The sequence below is a fragment of the Hibiscus syriacus genome, unplaced genomic scaffold (genome assembly GCF_006381635.1).
Source record: "Hibiscus syriacus cultivar Baekdansim isolate YM2019G1 unplaced genomic scaffold, ASM638163v2 tig00110819_pilon, whole genome shotgun sequence".
Classification (NCBI taxonomy): domain Eukaryota; kingdom Viridiplantae; phylum Streptophyta; class Magnoliopsida; order Malvales; family Malvaceae; genus Hibiscus; species Hibiscus syriacus.
Genome location: NW_024062875.1, coordinates 954,123 through 979,352, shown reverse-complemented (window position 1 = coordinate 979,352; position 25,230 = coordinate 954,123). Strand labels below are relative to the sequence as shown.

Here is a 25,230-nt window from a genome sequence, read left to right as displayed (position 1 = left end):
ATTAGTAATTAGTTTTCCACTCGTAATTTTAATAATATATTTTTTGTAAATTAAACTTGTTAAAATGGCTTAATTAATTACGGTTCATCACAAAAACTATCGGTGTAAATGCTTAAACAAATTAAGCAATTATCCATTGAAATAAACTTAATATTTAATCTTATTATTTGTAATAAATGTTCATTCAAACTTAATAAATAATATGAAAAAGTTTTATTATATATATATATATATATTGAGGCCGTTAAAACTTGAATTATTCAAAACATAAATTAACTTTTTAATTTTTATATATGATATTAAACAACTCTAACTGGAGTTTCAGTATCCATACATGTGTAATATAAATTAGGGATAACGTAACATTTTTTTCTTACACTTTAGTACTTTTCTCAGCTTGAATTATGGTGTTTTTGTCACAATATTCTATAAACTTTGTAATTTTTCTTATATTTAATTATTTTAATGATGTGAAATTTAAAGATTGTGTCACGTGACATATCATCAAAATAATAAAAGAAATCAAGTTTAGAGATTATTGTAAACAAAAAATGTAAGGACCAAGCTAACAAAAGTTAGTAAGTTCAAAGAAGTAAATCGAATTGATTTACGTGATTAAAACCAAACTAAAAATTAAATTTAGTGATGCTTTTGAGAGAGAGAAATAGTTGGGACACCAAAACAAAACCATGAAAATAGTTAAGTGGCTAAATATATAATTTACCCTTATTATTTCTAAAAGAGATAATGGTTTGAGTCAAACGAACGAGGTAAATATTTAAACTTTATGGGGGGGGGGCAAAACACTCTAAAAAATTCTTTAGATGGCAACTAGATACATATAACATATTTTAGGGGCAATGATGCATTTAAGCTAAAATAGATTATGAAAAATAATGTAATTAATATTATATTTTAAATAGTTTACCTTTAAACTTTTAAATAAGTTATAATTATACGTTGAATCTTTTAGAATTTTAAAATATTATAAATTAAATTAATAATACACATCGTTAGTGATTCTCAACGATACTTATCGAGTGTGGCAGACTCACCCATCTAACAATTATGTTTTCACCTTTGGGCTTTGAGCTTGTTGGAGATTTGGGCAGTGGTACACCGGTAGTTGAGCTAAAACTAGTTCAAGCTGAAGCTTTAATGCAACCAAGTTTGTTTCTTTAACATTAACTACACTTAAATTATTTATTTTTGCCATCTCCCGACAGACTAAAACACGTTTTCAATCGGTCAAGCCAACCTTCTAAAGCAACAAAATATCAACTCATCTCTCTATGATCTTTTCTTTTCTATCCAAGAAAAATCATTATTAAAATAAATCATCTTTTCACACATATTATCCAAAAGCAGGTATCTTGTTAACTCTTCATATATAAAAATTCATAGATAACCAAAATCATTTTCATAAGACTACATTTTTTTCCTGCTTATTTAATGCCTAATCATTTTTATTCTTTTGTTGGATGATTTGGTGAAACCTCCAAGTTTGACAAAACTAACCCAAATTTTGTAAGCACCGACTATGGCTAAATGGTTTTTGACATCATTTATACAACATTGTTTTCAATTTAAATGTAGTGAGAGTGAAGTTTATTTTTAATAAAGAAAAAGTTTCTATTGTCTTAAAATTTCTTTCACCTAGTTATTTGATTATAATTATAATTATAATTTAATTGAAATATTTTAAAAAAATTATTATAATTATTTAATTGTATAATTATCAATTAGTCTAGTGAGACTGATGTTAGGTTACTAAAACAATAAGTAAATGTTAATCATCAACTTGATTGCTCTTAGGCTATTTGGGATTAACCATTGTTTTTAGGATTAACAGACAACAATTGTTAATTTAATTGGAAAGTGTTCATGTGGGAAACCCTTAGAATTAAAAGCATAAAAAACATGATTGATTGAAAGTTATAATCTTTGATTGTCCAGAAAACAATAGAAATCCCCCACCATTAAAAGATTACCAGTTAGCAATGAAGCTGATAAATTTTCTCCCTTAGGAAAAATTTGTTTCAAATCTCCACCATTGAATAGAAGAAAATTCATCTACTTCACCACTTCGAGGTAACCCTTTTCTTTTCCTTCTTATTCCCGCTTAATGAAGCATCTAAAAAAGTTTCCGAGGCTCAGTCCTCAGTCACAAAGCTTATTATTAGGATTAAGCCTGGGAAACTTTTAAAGCAATACCTAATTTAGAAACATGCATGTTAAAGGGTACTTGGAAATGGAACTGGCCTAGTCTTCGGAGCCGGTGGTGCATTCCTTGTCGAGGTCTTGGAATCCTTCAAGCGAAGGATGAGGAGAATGGCCTTTGCCGAATGACCTGATGTGATCTTTAAGGGATCTCTTGTGTTTAAAATCGGATCCACAGGTGCAATACCACAGCTTCCCACAGTTCTTCTCGTGTGTTCTCCAATCCCCCTTGACCGCGAACGCCTTGCCGCATTTCCGACACATGAAGGGCTTTGCACCGTGTTTTCTCTTGTAGTGAGTTTGAAGTGTCCGGAAATCTTTCAACGGCTTGGCTCGTGGGTGGTTGATGTTGTTCTTGCAGCCTTGAGCACAGCAATAGCATGGCAGCCTCAGCATTGCTGCTGGTTGTGTTCCTTTAAGTGAATCTGGCCCTTTCCTGTATTCTGATCCATGACCCCACATATGCATCTGTACCAACAAAATTCAACTCATTCAATCTCTTTACATGGAAATCAGAAAATAATTTCAGAACATGATGTTAATTTGCATCTAGTGATGTTTAAGATATGATTACTAAGAAAAAAAGGCAGCACCAAGGAACGTTAAGTTTAATAATTAAAGTGGTTAAAGAGTGGAAATCGAATGATTAAAGTGATTAAAGAGTGGAGATTTTACTCGATAAAAAGATAAGAATCCAAAGCTGCTCAAATTAAAATCCCACACCTTTGCTTTAAAATTTTAACTAATTAATTCCTACCCCTTTCTTAATTATAGTCTTTATGTAATCATTTTTCTTTATATGTTCTACATGAACAAGATAATCCTTTTCCCAAAGATCACTTGGATATATAATTTTGTGGAAAATTTTCCAAAGAATATCGACGAATTGATTAAAAACGAACATATTTTTGCATGCAATAAGGACTAAAACCTATTGAAAATGAATATATATATATAAATTCTATAATTGCTTGCTTCATAAGATAATTAAACAAATGGAAAGATGAAAAATTGACTGACCTGCATGTTATTGTACCTATTGAAAGTCTTGCTGCATATTGAACAAGCAAACTGCATGGGGCCAACGAGGATCTGTGCTGGGGTTGGGATCCAAAACCTACTTTCTGTGTTGAAAGAACAGCCGTGGAAGCAGCTTTTCTTGGTGGGTTCTTCTTCTTCTTCTTCCTTAAAAACTTTATTTTCAACAACTGGATCTCCTGCACAACTGTTAGGCAACCCAATGTGCAAAGAAACTGCAACTTTCTCTATCTTTTCTTCTTTAACAATATTCTCTTTCAATGATTTGTTCTCCGTCAGCCTGCTTAAAAGAGGTAGGCATTGAATAGTTTCTTTCCCAGGCTGCTCATCATCTTGTTGCTGCTGCTGCTGTGACGACGATAGCGATAGCGATGAAGGAGTAGGAGAGGAAGATGGCTTGAGCCATTCAATGAAAGTAGGAGCTTGGAATTCCTCAACGTGATAGCTCCTAAACCCCATCTTCATCATCAGGAAAAGATTGAAGAATTTGGGTTATTTTTATGTGTATGAAAAAGCCTCAAGCCTTGCAAATATAGCCTCTGATTTATGAAAGTTGGTTTGGTTTGTCTTTTAGGACCAAGTACCCTTGTTTTTCTTTCTTTCCCACCATTGTCATTTGTTTGATTTAGGGGAAGAACATGAGAGACTGAAAATCTTAAAGAGAGATTAGTGGTGGGGTTTACGAAAATGACATGCATTAATATAATCACAAGAGAATCCTACAACGATATCATCTATTGTATGGAAACATGACATATCTAAGATTTAATTGGGATTTATATACAAATTTACAGATTATCCACCAAGAGTGAAAGTAACAGGATTCGAACTTAGCCTTACAAGTTCAAATTTCTAAATCTCAACCACTTGTATCAACACTCTTTGACTTTTTATAAATTTTATAAATTCACGTCCTAAAATTTTATTGATTCTCTATTTTCACCTCCTAAAATTTTATAAATTCACGTCTAATATAAAATATTACATTTGTGTCTAATCATCTACAACAATGTAAACACATATATCGCTCAGCAACAGTGATCTTTTTCTTTCCATTGAGTAAATGATGAAATTTGACCAACCCAAAACACATTGCAGCAGATGACCTCAAAGCATTTTTAGTCAATACCTAAAACAACAGGAAACTGAAATTAAAGGGTAAAAAAAAGAATGTTTATTAATATAATAAACAAAGTCCAATTAATTATTTAGAAAAGAAATAATTTTATTGGTAATGATGAATAAATTAGAGTCATATATATATATATATGGTTAAATCAGGTAAATGCAGGCGTAATTTCAACATAGGCTGCTGGAAAAAAACCCTATCCATTTTGCCACATTCATAATTTTGTGAAATCAGTGTGATATACACCAGGGTTTTCTTTTCAACATTTTGACCTAATGAATTTGCCCTTTCACCTAATTAAAATTAATTATGTAAGGAAACATCTTGGATTTAAAAAAGAAGCATACACATGGTTTTTATTGTATTTTTATTTGACCCGGTAAATATCAATTTAGTAAGAAACTCAATCCTTCTAAGCTTTGATTATGATAATTAATCATATTTATTCAACTTAGTATTTAATAAAATGTGCTTTGTTCATGAACCAGAATTTTTTTTTGTTGAATGAAACTATATAATTCGCTCTTAAATCTCAACTCTCATTCCTCCCTTTCACATTAAAGATTTATTATTTATCTAATATTATTTTAATTTTAAAAAATTATTATTTGATTTAGTAGTAAATCAAAGTTTGTTTTTTAATTATTTTTTTATTAATTTAGTGTGATTGGTGCTCTAATACAATGTCAAATAACAATTATTTGACTATAAACGCTCAAATACATTGTAGTCATTGGTGCTCGAACTTGAGTCCTTTAAAATAACAATTATTTATTTAATCACTGTGATCACTTTATTTGTGCCATTTTCTAATTTAATTCGAGAGCTCCACCACAAAATTAATAATATAATATGTAAGTTCATGAATTTATATAATATTTATTTTTTGATTTTATACAAATTGTCCATGCAGTTTATTAAGATTAAAACCACATTAATCACAATCGACCACAAGTTATATATATTATCCAAACGACAGTTTCTTTTTTCTTAATACCTCTTTTGGACTTTGTATTATAATTAACTTATTAGTTTGATATTTTATACAAATCTTTTATCAGTTTGTTTCCCATAATATCATTAAAATATTATCAAAATGGATTTTTTAATAAAAATATAAAATTATTTAAAATTCAAAATCTCTTGTAAATAAAAAGACATTTATATATATACATGAAAAATTTACATTTTTTAATATATGTTTTTACAATTTTACTTTTTTTAATGAAATTTTAATTTTAATAATAAATTAAGAATATTCTCAATTTTTAAAATTATAAAATTTAAATTGTTGAGATTTCTGTTTCTACATTTTCCTGATTTTTTATATTTTTTTTACATCCTTTTAGAATTTTTTAACTTTTAAGCTTAATCACAAAATTAACTTTCAATGTTTGTACAAATAATTACTTTGATGTATATCCTTTTTTTGAGCATTTGTCTCAAACTTTTTTAATTTTTAGCCAAAATAACTCAGTTGGATGAAAATCGTTTTGATGACATGTCACCTAAAATGATGCTACAATATGTGTCACATCATTTAAAATAATTATGTGACATATATCACGTCATTCAAAGTGATAACATGACACGTGTCATGTCACCAAATAAACATGTTAAAATATCATGTCACCACCATGCGATGATTGTTAATTAACTAACAATTTCCATCAAATATGTCTATTTTTGAACAAAAATTGAAATGTTGATGATTAAAATGCTAAAAAAATATGAAACAAAGTAACAATTTATACAAATGTTGAAAGCTAATTTTGTCATTATACCAAACTTTTATTACACCTAAAATTTTTAATTGAGCCACATCATCTTTTCAATGAAAATAGCAACTATCAACGAGTGTTGGTTCAAGTGGTAAACAATTTGATATTGTTTAAGCAAGTCCTGAGTTTAAGGCTTTATGTATGCAGAAAATCCTTGAAGGGAGACTCACCCACCAAAATTAGTTATGCGACGTGGTTAATCCAAATTAGTCAGGAGAAAACTCTGTGAATCGAGAGGGCAACCAACAAAAATAACAACAGATAAAGTGAGAGATAAAATAATATTATACCGTTCAAATTGATATAAAAATTCTATATGTGACAAACTGGTAATGCAACTATAAATCAGGGATTAAAACAAGTATTAATCGTTTTTGGTTTCAAAACTTTAACTACAAAATCTTTGCACAAATGAAGACGATAGTACCAAAAAGTTGCAAGATAAAGATATCGAAAGAGTGAAAGAAATGGTACATCAGGCATCACCAAATGATATTTAGACAGATTGATCCCTGAATTATGCAATAAAAACTCATCTAGGTTTTAAGCCTTCAATCTTATCAATTATTTTATTATTATTTTTGCCGACAAGATTTTGTGAACGGATTTTCAGGAGATAAAAAATGTTTTAACCATTTCCTTTTGTATGTTTCTTGCATGCTTTTCCATCATCTTTCGTCCACTTTGACATCTTTTCAACACCCTACTCCCAAACCTCTCCATATTCCGACATGCTTGCAAATTCTGAAATTATATAAAATACTTTACATTAGCTTAAATGTATTGTTATTATTCCCAATATATTTGGGTCAGTTTGACAGGGGAAAAACAGTTTGAGGGGCAAAATAAAGACAAAATATCAAAATTAGCCCCTAACATTGATCAAAATAGTCATTTTGGCTCTTTTTTTTTTAGCATTTTGACCCTTCAACGTTTCATTTTGGGGCAAAAATGCCCCTATATAGATGAAAATCATTAATTAACAAATGATTAACGCTTCAAAGTATAAACTTTTTTGCCCTAAAATGAAATGTTAGGGGCCAAAATGCTCCAAAAAAAAAAAAGAATCAAAATAACTATTCAATCAAACGTTAGAGGTTTGTTTCTCTAAAATAAAATATTGGGGGTCAAAATATTCTAAAAATAATAAAGGACCAAAATGATCATTTTAGTAAATATTATAGGCTTTTTCTTATAGTAAGCTGTAAGCCCGAAATAAATGTAATAAAAGACTACGAGATAAAATTACTAAACTGGTAAAGTTGGGGGGATGATTTTGCCATCGCCTTTTCAATCCATTAAATTTGTACTATCTATAGTATAGCTATAAGTAGTAGATTTAGTTTTATCAATTTTAATCCATGTATTTTATTTTTTGTGTAGGCTCAAATGAGTAAAGGATAATATGATTAAATCTACAACTTAAGTATAATAACAACATAAATTTGGGTTAATATTAAAATTTCAATATTTTTAAAATAAAAATAAAAGATAACTAAATTAGATTCATGAACTGATCCACAAAGTTATTAGAATTGAGTAGACTATGTCTTTATCTATCTAATTAATCAATTGTAAACCTAAAGAAATTGATTGTAATAATAAAAAGAGAAGGGTGTTCACTTTTAGAACATTGATTGACAGTTTAACAACTGACTAAAACAAGAGCCCGTTATTAAAGATAGCCGAATCACACAATTGAGTCACATCTCCTGTTCTTTTTTTTAATGTCATTTTGGTATATATGCTTTTAGCCTATATGAAGGGAAAAATAAATCAACACAAAGCCTATAAATGTACAACTTTTTTTCCACAGTAAATTGCTTTCGCAGCTTCTTTAACTTTGATTTTCGGAGTATTTAAATCCAAATTCAAATCCGTGAAGATGCTGCTTTTTTTGGGTAGCTATTTCAAGTTACGTAAACTCTCCAGGCTGAAGTCGTAAATCTCATGATAGGAATTGACAAGAATTTTATACAGAAAGCCTGATTAACAAAAAATTTAGGGTAAATTTTAATTTATCTCGTATTTCACTTACAGTATTTTTAATTATTTTAATTTAGTCACTAAACTTTTGAATTGCTTCTGTTTTGGTCACTCTAAATTATTTTATTATTATTTTGTATGATGTGGTATTTTTTTATTATTTAATATAAACATAATTTAAAGTATAAAATTAAAACCAGATGGTGGTCGTCCATCGTTCGTCGTTGTTGGACGCCATCGTTGACGCATGTAGCTGGTGGTCGTTCAGTTCTAAATTTCATTGTTCGTTTCATCTCGACCCCCTAAGTCGAATATGCTTCAACTCGTTCTGACTCCATTTTGTCAGAATATGCTTCAAATCCGATTAAAATTGAGAAAACCGAAACGTAGACTGTCATAGATGGTGGTCGTTCGGTCTCATATTTCATGGGTCACTTCAACTCGACCCCCTGAGTCAAAATTTGACCTCCATTTTGTCAGAACATACTCCAAAGTTCACGAATAGGAGATTGAAAGTGAGGAAACTGAAATGTTTCAGTCAAAATTCATGGATTTTGGGATATTTTCTGGTGAAACAACCACCAGATTTAGAATCAACATGTCAAAGTGAGTCTCTCAGTATAATTTGGGATCAAACGGTTGTCAGTTCCAAAGGCCAACGATGGTCGACAGTGATAAGAAGAGGTGATGATTATTTTAAATCTTTTTTAATTTAATAATAAAAAAATATTATTTTACTATTTATTTTAAATTATTTTTATATTTAATAGTAAAAAATACACATCATAGAATAATTATAATAAAATAATTTATAATGATCAAAATAAGAACAATTTGAAAGTTCAATGAATAAATTAAAAAAGTTAAAAATATAATGAATAAAATAAGAGGAAGAATAAAATTCACTGATAAATGATATTATTTACCCAAAGTTATATGAATACTATGAAAACAGTAAAATCAACCTAAGTAATTTCATCGTAATTAACACAATAATTTTAATATATAGGTATAATATTCAAATTAAATTGTTAATATATTTAATAATTTTGACTTTATTTATATTTAGACATGGGAAAAAAACAAAGACGATCCATCCCGTCTAGGGATTGGCATGGACCCGATCTCGACGGGTTTCGACCTGACCCGACTTTAAAAAATTCGAGTTTAGGTCGAGTCAGATTTTTTAAATGTGATGTTCATGTCATGTTGGATTTGAGTTTAGGGTGAAAAATACCTAACAAAAAAAATATAATTTTACCTTATATATTTAGGAATAATTACAATAATACACATCTATATATTATTATTATTTCAATTAAATCGTTGTTTTTATTGAATAATAATAATATTTTTTTATTATTTTGGGTCAGGTCATATCGGGTTTGGATTTTATCTCAAAAATTTGGATCGGGATCGCGTCGGGTGGAGGGTATATATTTTTTGGGTTGGATCAGGTCTGGTGAAGGATGTAAAATTTTCGAGTCGGGTCAGGTTGGCCGAATCCCAACCCATGCCCATCCCTAATCCTGTCTACATGCAAAATCTAGTGAATTATCAAGGATGGATCAGATCGGGTTTTAGTCGGGTTAATATTAATAAAATCTTTTCAGGTTTAATAAGATTTCATCATTATAAAATTCATCAAGTGTTCTTAGTGGTTAAAGGAATATTGTTTTCTCTAGAAGTTCTGGATTCAAACAGTTACGTATGTGGTTGTGTATGTGTTGTCAATTATTAAAAAAGGTTTTGAACAAATACTATCTTGTAATCACCTTATAGTACTAAAAAAATTTATCATGTTAATTTTTGGCGAAATAAATATTATACTCATATTAAAAAATAAAAAGAGAGAGAAATTTTTTTAAAAAAATAGTGTAATCGTGATTGATGATTATAGTTTATGACAGTCAACGAAGACATCCGACAATAATGATAAACAACAATAGATGATGAGAAATATTAATTGGGTTATGAATTTAAATTAATATTTTATTTAAAATAAAGTGATAAAATTAAAAATTAACATTGTGGACTAAGTAAAACTAAAATATATACAATTTTATTGGAGTAATTCAATGGACTTGTTGTAATTGAATGAAAGGAAACAAAAATACATAAGAAAAAGAGTAAACTTATTCTTACTAAAATGGAACTCACTTTCGGATGTTTGTTCATTTCATGAAATGGAAAACACATTTGACTCCACTCTAACATTGCCTAACCTAAGACCACAAAACATAATAAAACTATTGAAAAACTACGGACAAACCGTAAATCAGAATCGAGTGATGTGCGCAAATCACATATCTAAATTCAATTCGAGGGTCTAAAGCAAGAAATATCATCATGATAACAAATAATCGTCATCTTGATCAGTCGTTGCGATATCAATCTAACCCTAAAAAATAAATAAAAACAACGATCAAACAACCGAAATCGTGTCATAGAAGTAAAGAAAAATGTGTCATAAATGCGAAAAAATACGTATCAAAAAGACATAATTATCAAAAATAAAAAAACAAATATACTCTATAATAAAGCAAATGAAAAATAATGAATATCATCAGTCGATAACGTATCAAAATTAGTACCGTCGTCGAGGATAAAGATGAAGAAAAAAAGAAACTAATAACGACTAAGGAAAAAGAAAGAAAATTAAAACAAACCCTATATCTCATGATAAAATATTAAATTTAAATTTATAATGATTATAATAAAATATTAATTCGTCTTTGTAAGCATCATATATATATATATATATATATTTAAAATATTAAATTGAATTAGTTTATAATAAAAAATTATCTAATATTTTTTATTGTAAGTACGTATGATAAAAAGTTATCATACTTAAAAGAAATTAAAATGCAGTAAACAGTAGATTTAGTGGTTTAATTAATAATTTCAATATTCCAACCCTAAACATGCTTACTAATCCAAGTCATCATGGTTTTGTAAGCCTTGCGTCAACCAAACTAATTAGACCTCACTAATAAATAATGGCCAAGTGCTTCGAAAATTAATGAAAACTTTGTAAATTTCAGGTTGATTTCTTATGAAAAATTAATATTAGTTCGATATTAAAAAACAATTATTGTTTTTATCTTTTAATTATTTTTTTAGAAAGTAATTTTTAATTTTTTTAAAAATTAAAAAATACATTTAGTTGATAGAGATAATCAAATGAAAATTGGATATATAAATAACTAAAAATATATATTAGAGTACAATCAGATTAAAAATGAATCAATATAGATTTTGTTTGAATTTAAAATGACTCGATCAAAGTTCTCGATCAAAGTTTGATCAACATTAGATTCGATCTCGAACTTTAATTAAACTTTTAACAATTCGAATTGAGCTACTTAATAACCGACTCAAAAGTTTCACGAATAACTCCAAAAAAATAATATATTAATTTTTTAGAGTCGAGTGGAGTTTAACCCTCAACGAGGTACGATTGGTTTACATAATTACATTATATATATTAAAAAGAAGAATGCACATAAAATTGTAAAAGAGAAAGCTGATTTAATGTTATAAAGACAAGTAAACGGAGGAAGGGGAGAAAATGTAATAATGATGGTTAGAGTTGAACAAAGAAGTAAAGCATTCCACCCCACAACCATATTTCCACCCCATTGCCTTATAGTCAACTTCATTGACTTTCTTTTCTTTTTTTTTACTTCTTCTTTACCAAATTAGAATTGTTTCTTCTTCAAAAAAAAAATCAAACACGGCGGTTTCTATTTTCCCGGCAACTTCACAAACTGTAAAATTATAAAGATGGTCAGTTACCCAATTGACTTGGACTTGAGTGAGGTCTACCTAAACATAAATGCCAGTTTTAAGGGGTCCAGAGACTGTCCTAAATGGAAGTATACCAAAACTTTGTCCAAGTCAATTATAAATGTTAAATAAAACAATTAATATTAAAATTAATATACTATATATTTTTCTTTACAATTATAGATTTGGGTTTGAAGTTTGTATTATAAACTTTTATATCTGGGTCAAAAACATTGGAGCCTCTTAATCCCAAACATCCTTTTTCATCTTTCATAAGGTTCACTAAATTTGGGGCTCGGCTTTCATACTAAGGCTCCAGGTTCAGCCCACTACTTGTTGCTATGAGATTATTGTTCTTTAAATTAATGATTTCATTGAGCAATATACCTTTTATTTATTTATTTTTCTTCAAATTATTATGACCAGATTGAAATTATATCCGTCGAATTGATTGTTTAAGTAGAATTTTCAGTTTATTCAAAATGTTTCGTAAACAATAAAAAATAAAACGCTAAACCATGGTGAGTTCATTTTATTTATCAAAGTACCAACTAATAACTTAATGTTAATTTTTAAAGGTTCAAGACATTTATTTTAGTTAAAACATATCTAAAATTGAATTTAAAGGTTAAATTCGTTCAAAATAAGCTTAGGGACCGATTAAATATATTATTTTATTAGTTTGAAGGATTATAAGATAGTATTTATTTATAAATATTTTAATTAATCAACAATACACACATGCATCTTATAGACACATTTCTTTAAATTTAAAATTTAAATAAAAATAGTGGATCAAAGAGTTCGGACCAATTAAATATTTAAAACTGATTTCAGAGTTAAAATATGCATTGACCCTAAATTGACATGGTTAAATGTGGATGAGGCAGCTGAAGAGAAATTGACTGACAAGGAGGGAATTTTTGGCGTAAGCAAAGAGGGCACGTGGCACAAACGTGTCAAAAACTGTGCCCCAGTAGTGGACCCCACAGTCATCCCCCTCCATTGCATGTATTAGTGTGGCCATTGCAGCACTTACAGTACACACCAGTTTGTTCCCTTCCCTTCTCTTCTCTTTCTTCTTCTTCTTCAGACCACAAATTGCAAGAAGTGAAATTTCTGGTGTTCCTTTTTCCCCAAGTTTCTCCTATGCCTGCGGATCACATTCAGGTATAATTTTCCTCTTCGTTTTCATAGTTTCTTTTTAATTAATTACTACATGCATTACTTACTCTATTTCTCATATCTTTGATTAATGGTTTTCTTCCTCCTTGGATAGTTGATCTAAGCTCTTGCATGTCGATGTTTGGTTTTCTCAATGCCACAAAAGCCTAATCTCATGTTCTCCATTTTCTTCCTTCATAAATCAAATCCATGCATGATATAATTTTCTTTAAATTTCTGAAATGCTGCTTAGTTCTTAACCCAAAGCTTAGCTTATTTTATACAACTTTTTTTTGAATGAAAGAGTAGATTTCATAGATTAACTCTGAAACTCATTATAGATATTGTGTCGTTTTTCTCAAATATATGTTTAATGAACAATTTGTTTTTGCTTTAACATATTTATATCGGTAATTATATTTTAATTTCTGTTTTGGGGAAGTAAAAATATTGCTACTCAAGTTGTAATGAATAAAAAAGGAAGAAAAAAAAGTACTTCAGAGAAGAAGATAGTTACTGAAATTATAAATTTCATGGCACTTTTCTGGTCTCTTGAAGTCTTACTTATCTGCAATTTTATTATTATTTTACAGTGTGTTATATACTCATATGAGAAATTTAACTGCTGCTATGAACTATGTATGATATCTGTGTTTTTCTTATTGCAGGAACTGGTTTGAGATTTTTCTTTGTTTTGTTTTAGCATAATCCTAAAGGTGGTGCCTGTGTCATTATTGAAAACGCGACGGTAGTCTCCTAATTGTGGTAAAATAATGGAGCTTTTTGAATCAGAAAGTGTTGCCTATGGTGGCATCAACACAGCAGCGCCAGCACAAGCACCGCAATCACCGCCGCAGCAGCATGAGGAGTTAACACAGGACCAATCCGGTTCTTCCTTGAACAAACAGAGTTCCATTTTCTTGCTTACTCTCGACGAGATTCAACTAAAGAGTGGGAAGACTTTCGGGTCCATGAACATGGATGAATTCCTTGCCAACTTGTGGAATGTGGAGGAGGAAAACCAGGCTCCACCACAAGTTAACCAAAACGATCCTTGCAATGACAAAGGTAACGGCGGCAATGGAGGCCAACCGACATTAGCACGGCAAGGCTCCTTTTCGATCCCTACCCCACTTTGCAAGAAAACAGTGGATGAGGTTTGGTTCGAGATTCAAAAAGACCTACCGCAGCTGCGAGAAGCGAATCACGAACCTCCTCAGCGCCAACAAACATTCGGAGAGATGACATTGGAGGATTTTCTCGTCAAAGCCGGAGTAGTTCAAGAATCAGCAGCAGCATCTTCCCAACAAAAGAAGGCGGCCCCTATGCAGACCAACGGCACTAGTTTAGCTGGGAACTATGGAATGGGGGATGGGATCAGATCTTCACAACAAAAGATGTTGACATCTGTTCAAAATAACAGTGGAAACATGGATGCAAACTTTGGAATGGGACATGTAATGGGGGTAGGATTCCCAGGCCACCAAATAGTTGCCAGCAACTTGGCTGCACCAGGCAATGGTTACGCAACCGCATACCCGATTTTCACACAGAATAAAACTGTTATGGGGGAATCTTCTAATGTTGCTGAAAACGGAAATGGAACCGATCGTCTGTTAGAGCCTGTCATGATACAGAACAGGAAGAGGATCATAGATGGTCCACTGGAGGTAGTGGTGGAAAGGAGACAACGTCGAATGATTAAGAATCGAGAGTCCGCGGCAAGATCCCGAGCAAGGAAACAGGTGAATACTTATTTAACATAACATGAAATACCAATAACTACTAAATTTTGATTCTCATCTTTCTTCAACTGCAGGCGTATACAGTTGAGCTGGAATTAGAGTTGAACCAACTCAAACAGGAGAATGCAAAGCTTAAGCAGATTGCGGTAAACAAATACTATCTTCTGGAAAAGTTCAAATTACTGTGGGTTTTTTTTTCTAATGACCTAAACTGTTTCCGGGTTTTTAACTCTGAGCAGGAGGAAAACGAGCAAAGACGAAAGCAAGAGGTAACTCTTAAACATGTTACTGCCATGCATTTGGCATACTTATGATCTAATAAAATTATCATAACTCAATGTTTTCTTTATATAATCCATTATTGTTTGTACATATGATGAACACATTACAGGTTCTGAAAAGAAAGCAGTCGAAATTACCATTACAAAGGAAGGTTGTTGATAAGATGAGGACATTAAGGAGGACAGTGAGCTTGGGATGATGATCTGTCGAGAAAATAGAGAAATAGAGAATCACAATATGCTTAGCCTAAGCAGGCATGGCTTAGTTTAGCTTATAAATGTAATGTATATCTAAATAATTAGGAATATCTCCATATATTAGTCACTTTTTTTTTTCTTGAAAGGATCATGTGAGCTTGTGTAATAACAAGTACTTAAATTAATGTTAAACTTCGATACATTGAGAAAAATTAGCGTTTTCTGGCTCTCTTTCTTTTTCTTTGCATTTTATTAACATCTTAGAAATAAGATTTTTCCTTTTTGAACAATTCCTACCTAAGGATGGAAGGAGAAATTTTGCAGTATTGAACTTGCAACTTACGACAGATAAATGTAAATGTATTAATTGTTAAGACAAATAAATGTATTAATTGAGAATTTTTAATCACTTAATTTAGAAACTGTTGATAAATACGATTTATTTTAAAATAAGTAAAATAATTCTTAAATTTTTTTAGTAGTTTGACGTGATAAAACTAGAGAAAGATATGTATTATGGATCTTTGGTGCTTAAAATGATTTAAAGATTTATTAAAAACAATTATGACAGTGGGGTAATTGGTAAAAGAATAGTAAGTAGTATATAATACGTGCAAAATGACGATAATATCAAATAATTGAAATTTATTAAAATGAATTCTCAATTTAAAGATAATAAACCTTTTTATTTTGATTTATTAATCTAAACTATATATTTAAACGAGAGAGAAAACGAATTGAGATCCCAATTGTAAATTTTATAAAATCAAAAAGGTCAAAGTGTAATTTACTCAATTGTTTGCAATTTACTTTAAATATATATATTTGCAATTTATTAGTCGTTTGCATTACTATAACGTCAAGTCAAATAATAACAAAATAGTTAAAATTATTTTTATTATTAAATTTTCAAAAATTACAGATAATTATTAATTTTTTTCAAATTACTATGAAATAATAATTAAGTTTTATTAAACTATTATAAAATCATCATCAAATTTATTATAACAATCATAAACTTGTTAAAACTTATTATTATTTTATAACAAATATGAATCACTTTTATAAAATTTTGATAATATAATAATTAATTTTAAAATTTTAATATAATATAATAATAACTATTTTATATGCTTTAACCAAATCATAATAAATAGATAAAAGTAAATACTAGAGTAGAGTAAAAAGTGACTTGGACGTAATAGGCTATTTAACCTACATAGAATAGAATTTTTATATCTTTTTATATGAATTTTGCCGGCTAAACTCACGATATAATGCTTTGGAAATAAATAATTCACGAAATAACGTTCTCCCAAGATTAATTGATGAAGTAGGGTGAATTGCACAGCTGGCCGTAGGTCGCCAAGCACTCCAAGCGACCTACAAGGTCACCATGCACTCCCAGCGACCTTGTAGGTTGCCAAGCAATACCGACGACCAAGATGGTAGGTCGCCATGTACGCCCAGCGACCTTATAGGTTGCCATGCACGCCGGCGTCCAACGTTGGGCCATGCAGGATAGGTAGCCATACAATCCTCTCCTCGCGTCTGATTCCACTTGCAGCTGCTTAGGAGAACCTATTCCTCCTGCTCCTCGCGTAATTCCTCTTACATCTGTTCAGGAGACCTCATGCATGCAGCTGTAATAGTTGTATTATTGCAGCATGATATGAGCTGCAAAGTGTCATAGCTTCGTGCCCTAGCTTTGAGCCATAGCTGCTCTCTCATGCCATAGCTTCGAGACTGTCCACTCTTGTTATCATAGCTGTATTGGTGCAGCATAAAATCAGCTGTTGCATGCAATAATTAGTGTTGTATTATTGCAGCGTTCAACGGTTGAAAAATTTACAGCCTTCAGCGTGAATTATACAGCTCAAATTGATTGCAGCTTATCAACCGCTGAAAGATCATTATATATTGGATATGAGGGGCTTAGGGTAGAATCATAAGAAAGAAAGAAAATTTGGCGAGAGAAAGGAAATGAAAGGAAAAGAAGAAGAAGAGGAAATGGAGATAAAGGCTCAAACATCGTTCGTGAGGTAATTTTTAATTGTTTAATTTAGTTTATTAATATGAAATTATGAAATAATTAGTTTGTTAGTTTAGGGTTTAGGATAAAACATAATTTTAGTTAATTAGTTTGTTAGTATAAATTATTAGTTTGTTAGTTTAAGTTATATTATATTAATTTGTTAGTTTAAGTTATATATTAGATTATATAAAAAATTAGTTAATTAGTTTCTTAGTTTAAGTTATTAAATGTAAAAAATATTTAATTAATTTGTTAGTGTGTTTAAACGTATATTAGGTTGTTTGTTGAAGTTTAAGTTAAAATATTAAAAAAGTTAATTAGTGCTTAATTAGTTTGTTAGTTTGTTATTTTAACTAAATTATATTATAATAAAGAAATAGTTTATTAGTTTAAGTTATATTATAATATATTAAATTATATAAATTTAATTTTTTTAATTTATTGTTGTTTAAAGAAAAAAAATTTTTACACGTACAGAGCATTATTCCACAACATTTTTCCACGTACATATTGATTCGAAGAAAGAAACAATAAAGGAAATGAAAGGAAAGGAAATGAGCAACAACTTTTTCACGATTGTCCATTATAATGGACAGATTATGGAAAATGAGATCGGAGTAGTTTTTCAGTCTGAAAAACCAATAAATATGATGTTCAAAAAAGACATCACATTTATAGAAATGAAGCATAAGATAGAAAGAAAAATTTGAGTTGCAGTTGATGGTTTGAGGTATAGGTTTATGATATGCCCCAACCCAGTCAAATATGTTGCAGTTCCACTTGAAGAAGATGATGATATTGGAACCATGGTTGGATTACATGAGTCAACCAATATAGCAGTTATTGAGTTATTTGTTGATGTGCATAACATATGTGATGTTCATGGGTCATCAAGAGGTGTGGCTCAAAATTCATCTGAAATGACTTTATATAGTCAGTTTGAGGAGCCGACATACAGGTTCTCGAACAGTTTTATGGCACTATTGGAAAGTGTAAATGAAGTCGGGGGGACATATGCAACAGAAGAGTATGAGATGAGAAACATACCGGAATTGGTTGTTGATATTGACGCTGAAAATCGATGGGGAGAAATTCATGATGATTCAAGCGAAGATGAAGAAACCGAAGAACCCGTTTTGGGCGGCGACGAAAATATTTTTGGTGGAGGTGCAATTGATGAAGTTCTGGCACCGTATGAAGCTACTCCTCACATGTACGAGATAGACTATGATGCGATGAGGGCACCTGAATTCCCAGACATGCCACATTTACCTCCATACCAAATGACTGAATCATTCGATAATTCTGGTGAATTTTCAGTCGGGGTGCAATTCAGAGGAAAAAATGAAGCTACCCTGGCGATTAAAGAGTACTGCATAAAATGCCATGTTGATATCCATGTTGCAGAGTCCAACAAGAAAACCCTATACGCGAAGTGTGTAAAATATGGCCTAGAGTGCAAGTGGAAGATCAGAGTGTCGAAAAATCAAAGGCACGATGTTTGGGTCATCACGAGGTACAATGGTTCGCACACATGTTTGCGAAACTTCATCGAACAAGACCACCGACTATTGGACTCCGATGTAATATGTGAATACGTGAAGGCGATGGTTGAAAAAGATCCAAGGATATCTTGTTCAGTGTTAGCTATATCTATTCGAAGCCAATTTGGATATCAAGTAAAATATGGCAAGGTGTGGAATGCGAAGATGAAGGCAATGAAGCTGACGTATGGAGATTGGGATACATCGTACAATGAGCTACCACATTTGCTACAAGCAATGAAGCGATTTATCCTAGGAACCATAGTGAAGTCTCAAACCATGCCCGCATATGACGAAGAAGGTTAACTTCTGCCAGGGAAGAAAATATTTCATAGACTATTTTGGGCATTCAAGGCTGGTATTGAAGGATTTCCATTTTGCAAACGTATGATCCAAGTAGATGGTACGTGGTTGTATGGTCAATATAGGCATGTACTTTTGATGGCAGTTGCTCAAGATGGTGAGCAAAATATCTTCCCAATTGCATTCACCATTGTTGAGGGAGAGACAATAGATGCTTGGGATTTCTTTCTGACCAATCTACGTCAATATGTCGTTCGTGAAGATGGAGTTTGCTTGATATCCGATAGAGGAACGGGTATTTTGGCGGCAATTGAACGACCAGGAAGTCGTTGGATACCTTCGTATGCATATCCGACATTTTGTATCCGTCATATTGGCAAGAATAGTATCGACCAATTTCATAACGCACACATTCGTAGCGAGATAGTCAGCATGGGTAAGTTTTATTTTCAATATTTGTGCATTTTTACATGATTTTTTTTAATTACGGTTTAACACAGTATATTATGAAACAGGATACGAACTACGTCGACCAAATTTTGACAAGAGATTGGAGAATTTGAAGGTATTTTACGATGATCAGCGTGTTTGGAAGTGGGCTTCAAAAATACCGCGGGAAAAATGGTCACAAGCATACGATGAAGGTCGGAGATACGGACATATGACCACAAACCTTGCTGAGGCCATTAATTCGGTACTAAAAGGTACACGCCATCTCCCAATTGCGAGTGTGATGAAAGAGACGTACTTTAGATTGGCTAAAGTTTGGTCGGACAAAGGCAAATAAATAGAGGTCTTATAAATAGAGGTAAAACTTGGGCTCCTACAGTGGTGGAATAAATGGAAGCAAATGAGCGATTGGCAACATCAATGGTTGTTCATAATTTCGACCGAGTTGGTCATACTTTTGTCGTGTCGTGCATGCGCCGTAACGTCGGAGGAGAAGACCAAACATTTAGAGTTGATTTACGACAGAAATGGTGTGATTGTGGTCGTTTTCAAGCATGGAAATATCCATGTGCTCATGCAGTCGCTGCATGTATGCATGCTGGTGTAAGCGCATATACTTATGTTGATGAGTGCTTTCACTTACGTAGGATATTAAATGTCTACAGCTATGCGTTCAGACAGATACCGAATGAATCATATTGGCCCAGAAAAGATCATGACGAATGGCTGCCAAATCCAATGCTTCGTAGAAGTCCAAAGGGTCGACCTGAGTCCACTCGTATTCATACCAGTATGGATTTCCATGCTAGAGAGAGAGGTCAAGCAAAGAGATGCGGATTATGTAGGGGTGAAGGTCATTCAAAAAACAATTGTCCTAATTTACCAAGATATAGGCCTCATCATTAGTAATGATATATGTATTTCTATGAATTTCTATGTATTTATAAGATTTAGTAATGATGAAATTATTATTAATATTTAATGATTTGATAGTAATCTGATAGTTATGATTAGTAATAATGAAATTATTATTAATTTTTAATGATTTGATAGTAATGATTAGTTATAATTAAATTATTATTAATTTTTAATAATTTGATAGTAATGATTTAGTAATGATTAATAATAATGAAATCATTATTAATTTTTAATGATTTGATAATAATGATTTAGTAATGATTAGTAATAATGAAATTATTATTAATTTTTAATGATTTGATAGTAATATTAGTAATGATTAGTAATAATGAAATTATTATTAATATTTAATAATTTGATATTAATGATTTGATATTAATGATTAGTAATAATGAAATTATTATTAATTTTTAATGATTTGATAGTAATGATTTAGTAATGATTAGTAATAATGAAATCATTATTAATTTTTAATGATTTGATAATAATGATTTAGTAATGATTAGTAATAATGAAAATATTATTAATTTTTAATGATTTGATAGTAATGATTAGTAATGATTAGTAATAATGAAATTATTATTAATATTTAATGATTTGATATTAATGATTTAGTAATGATTAGTAATAATGAAATTATTATTAATTTTTAATGATTTGATAGTAATGATTTAGTAATGATTAGTAATAATAAAATCATTATTAATTTTTAATGATTTGATAAAAATAATTTAGTAATTATTAGTAATAATGAAATTATTATTAATTTTTAATGATTTGATAGCAATGATTAGTAATGATTAGTAATAATGAAATTATTATTAATATTTAATGATTTGATATTAATGATTTAGTAATGATTAGTAATAATGAAATTATTGTTAATTTTTAATGATTTGATAGTAATTATTAGTAATAATTAAATTATTATTACTTTTTAATGATTTAATAGTAATGATTAGTAATAATGAAATTATTATTAATTTTTAATGATTTGATAGTAAAGATTAGTAATAATAATTTATTATTAATATTTAATGATTTGATATTAATGATTTAGTAATGATTTGATAGTAATGATTTACGACTTGAACAATGAACAATGTTTGGTTCAATTAACCATATTTTCGTTACATAACTAGTAATGAAATTATAATAATGATTTGATACTAAAAATCATTATAAATATGTCAAATTTGTTAAGGTTTGAAAAAACTAGTCTAATGTCAATATTAAATTTGTAACAAATAACAAACTAGTTTACAATTGTTGTCGATATCGGGGTGTTGTTGAATGATAATGTTGGGGCGGACGTCTGATGCGTTGTGGCCGTTGCGGTTGCTCAGGAGTATGGTACCCATCCTCCTCATTCGTTGGGGGCATTTGAACTGACATGTGTTCAAAGTCATACGTCGACGAAAACATGGGAGAGTAGATTGATGCATCAGGCTGCATAAACTCTGGTATGTATGCATCGCCGAACGATTGTGGTGCGCTATTATCCACATCGGTCATTTCCGCTTCAGGTTGTTGAGATGAACTCCCACTCCCACTTGGTAGAGAGTATTCAGTTTTACCAAATCTTTTCTTAAACCTCAAAAATTGTCGCCTCTCTACAATTGTTGTCAAGAATGGCTTTCCATTATCCAAAAAATAAGCAAGGTAAGCCGAAGTCTCAAAATTAAAGTCGTCGTCTTGAATGTCGTCAAGAGTTGGCATGAATGAAGCCCTATTATTCTAAGCATTAATGTAGGTTGCATGCTTCTCAACCCAATTAACATTTTCTTTACGACGACCATCAAATCTGTGCAGCTGGTCATGCGTCTCAACCCAATTCACCTGACGACGACCATCTAAGATTTGGAGGAGGTCATGATCTCATGGACTCCGCGGAATAGGTTGGTGGAAGTGGAATTGCCTCAACACTCTATCCCCAAATTAGATCTCAACAAACGCAAAATTGATCAATGGTGTAACATCACACCAATATTGAAACCCATCTAAAATATCGTGCGGTATCAACGTAAGTATTTCTTCATTCATGTATGGTCTCCAATTAAACTGTAAAATTACAAAAACAATAAAATTTATTTAAATCAAATAATATAGTTATTTTAAATAATAATTAAAAATAACATATTATACATACCTCCTTTTTTGCCTTAATGTCGATCTTCAGCCTGAACTCTTTAATGTTGTTGTGCACCAACCCCGTGCCTTCAATTTTATGCCTCCATCTGTATATCAATCAAAACAAAAATATGATCATTTTTATTTTATAATTAATATTTTATATTAAAATATAGAATTCATATTACCTTCCGGTAAGCAGAAAGTCAACCGCAGTCCGACTAATCGGTGTCAGAAACGGAAGTCTATGCCAAGCCCATGACTGTAGTAGCAACAGACATCCACCGATTTCTGTTGTATTATTATCATTCACGACTAATGACGCCTTGCACATCTCACGATACAAGAATGCCAATATCGCCGATCCCCAGCTATATTGCCTACTATTCTCAAAATTTCTTAAAAAAAGAAGATATTGAGTGTGAACATAACTACCGGATTTATCCGGCATTAAAATACCCCCAATCAACTGTAATATATATGCTCATGTTGCATATATAATTTCGTGCTCCGTACTATTTGGTTGAAGCTGAAATTCATTCTTCAACCATGACAACCTCACACACCACCATTTACACTCTGGTGGTACGGGCGTTTTCCCAAGAAACAAGCTACAAAGTTGTGCTACATTATTAAACTCATGTGACATTACCACTGGCATCCCATTTGTTTGGACCCCGAGTTGCAATGCCACATCCTCCAGAGTTATCGTACATTCGCCACACGGCAAATGAAATGTGTGCGTTTCTGGTCTCCAACGCTCAATCAAGGCACTGATCAAACCTGGGACCAACTTGTAATCTCGCACAAATGTTACATACCAAAATCCAGCCTCCTGCAAGTTTTATTCTATCAATCTGTGTGGCTTGGGTACTTTATGTAGCCGATGACGAAGGACTCGCTGCTCGTCCTCCTGCAATTAAATATTTCAAAAAATTTATCACAATCATAAAATAATATTCAAATATTTATTAATTATAATTCATTAAACAAATATTTTATTCACCATTATTCCCAAATAACTTGAAATATGTTCATTGATAAGTCTCAGCAGTGAAATTTGGTCAGCCATTGGAATGAATCTGTAAAAAAAGTAAACAACAGTATTTAAAAATTCATTTAATATAACTAATATAATCTAACTAACTAACTATTTTACAACACAACAAAAAAATTTAATATAATAACTTATAATATATTAAACTAATAAACTAACAAACTAAACTTTTTAAAATATAAGTTAAACGTAAATTTTCCCTTAAACAACTAATAAACTAGTCTTTAATATAACGTTAACTAATAAACTATTCTTTAATATAAATTAAACTAATAAATGATTTTTAATTATAATTTACTACTAAAAAACTAATTAACTAATTTTTTTATATAATATAAATTCAACAAACAAATATAACTTAATTATTTAACTAACACAAACTAATTACATATTTTTTATATATAACTAACGACTAACAAACTAACTAAATATTTTTATTAATATGTAACTATCAAACATGCTAATTAAATAAATTTTTATTTCTATATGATATAACTTAAACTAACAATAATATAACTTAAACTAACAAACTAATTAACTAATTTTTTGTTTTACCCTAATTTATAATAATAAACTAATTAACTAATAATTTATAACAATAAACTAATTTAAATAATTATTCTTTTATATAACTTAAACTAATAAACTATTTTTTATTATAATAAAACTTAAACTACTAATAAACTAGTTTTTTATATAATATAAATTCAACAACCAAAATATAACTTAACTATTTAACTAACTACAAACTAATTAAATATTAGACTAACTAACACACTAATTAATTATTTTTTAATATATAACCATCAAACAAACAAATTATATAATTAACTAAAATTTTGTTTTAACTTAAACCATAAACTAACAAACTAATAATTTAAAATAATAAACTAATTTAAAAAAACTTACCTCGATGTTGTGCTCTCCCTTTCTTTTTCCTCCTCTTTTCTCTGCTATCTTCTCCTTTGCTATTTTCTCCCTTTCTTTCTCTCTTAATTGTTTCACTCGTTAACCCCATCCATCCAATATATAATACAACAACCGGGCATATTTTGCTTCAATTATAGGTGGCCGAGTCATTCACGTTCACGGGCTGCAATAATGCAGCAATAAGTGCTGCAATAATGCAGTTGATTTCACGCTGCATGGGAGCAGAGGCGCAGAGGCAGTAGAGTAGGGCAAAGGCATAGGTCGTTGGGATCCCTTGGCGACCTACAATGTCGCTGGGATGCCCTGGCGACCTACAATGTCGCTGGGATTCCCTGGCGACCTACCCACGTTGCATGCTGCCATGCACAACCATGCAGAGACTCCAACCTCGTCCAGACCCATGCCACGTTGCCATGCCGCCATGCACAGCCATGCAGAGACTCCATGCAATCCATGCTTGGCAAATGCTTCAATTGCGAGGACGAATTTGTAATGAGACATGTGATCATTTGCACACTCAGGGTAGAAG

At 30.6% G+C, this 25,230-nt stretch overlaps 2 protein-coding genes across 2 annotated transcripts; one reads left to right on the top strand and one right to left on the bottom strand.

Moving 5' to 3' along the window:
• Window positions 1-1,959: 1,959 nt before the first annotated feature.
• LOC120142067 (zinc finger protein WIP3-like) lies at window positions 1,960-17,298 on the bottom strand. The gene is made up of 3 exons (XM_039156823.1): window positions 17,285-17,298; window positions 3,241-3,734; window positions 1,960-2,688 (listed from the first exon to the last, which is right to left on the bottom strand). Exons 2-3 carry the CDS (start codon window positions 3,724-3,726, stop codon window positions 2,263-2,265), a joined length of 912 nt encoding a protein of 303 aa, XP_039012754.1. The 5' UTR covers window positions 3,727-3,734; window positions 17,285-17,298; the 3' UTR covers window positions 1,960-2,262.
• Window positions 13,884-15,336, top strand: LOC120142066 (ABSCISIC ACID-INSENSITIVE 5-like protein 1). The gene is made up of 4 exons (XM_039156822.1): window positions 13,884-14,855; window positions 14,930-15,001; window positions 15,095-15,124; window positions 15,247-15,336. The coding sequence occupies exons 1-4, from the start codon at window positions 13,884-13,886 to the stop codon at window positions 15,334-15,336; spliced, it is 1,164 nt and encodes a 387-aa protein (XP_039012753.1).
• Window positions 17,299-25,230: the final 7,932 nt, after the last annotated feature.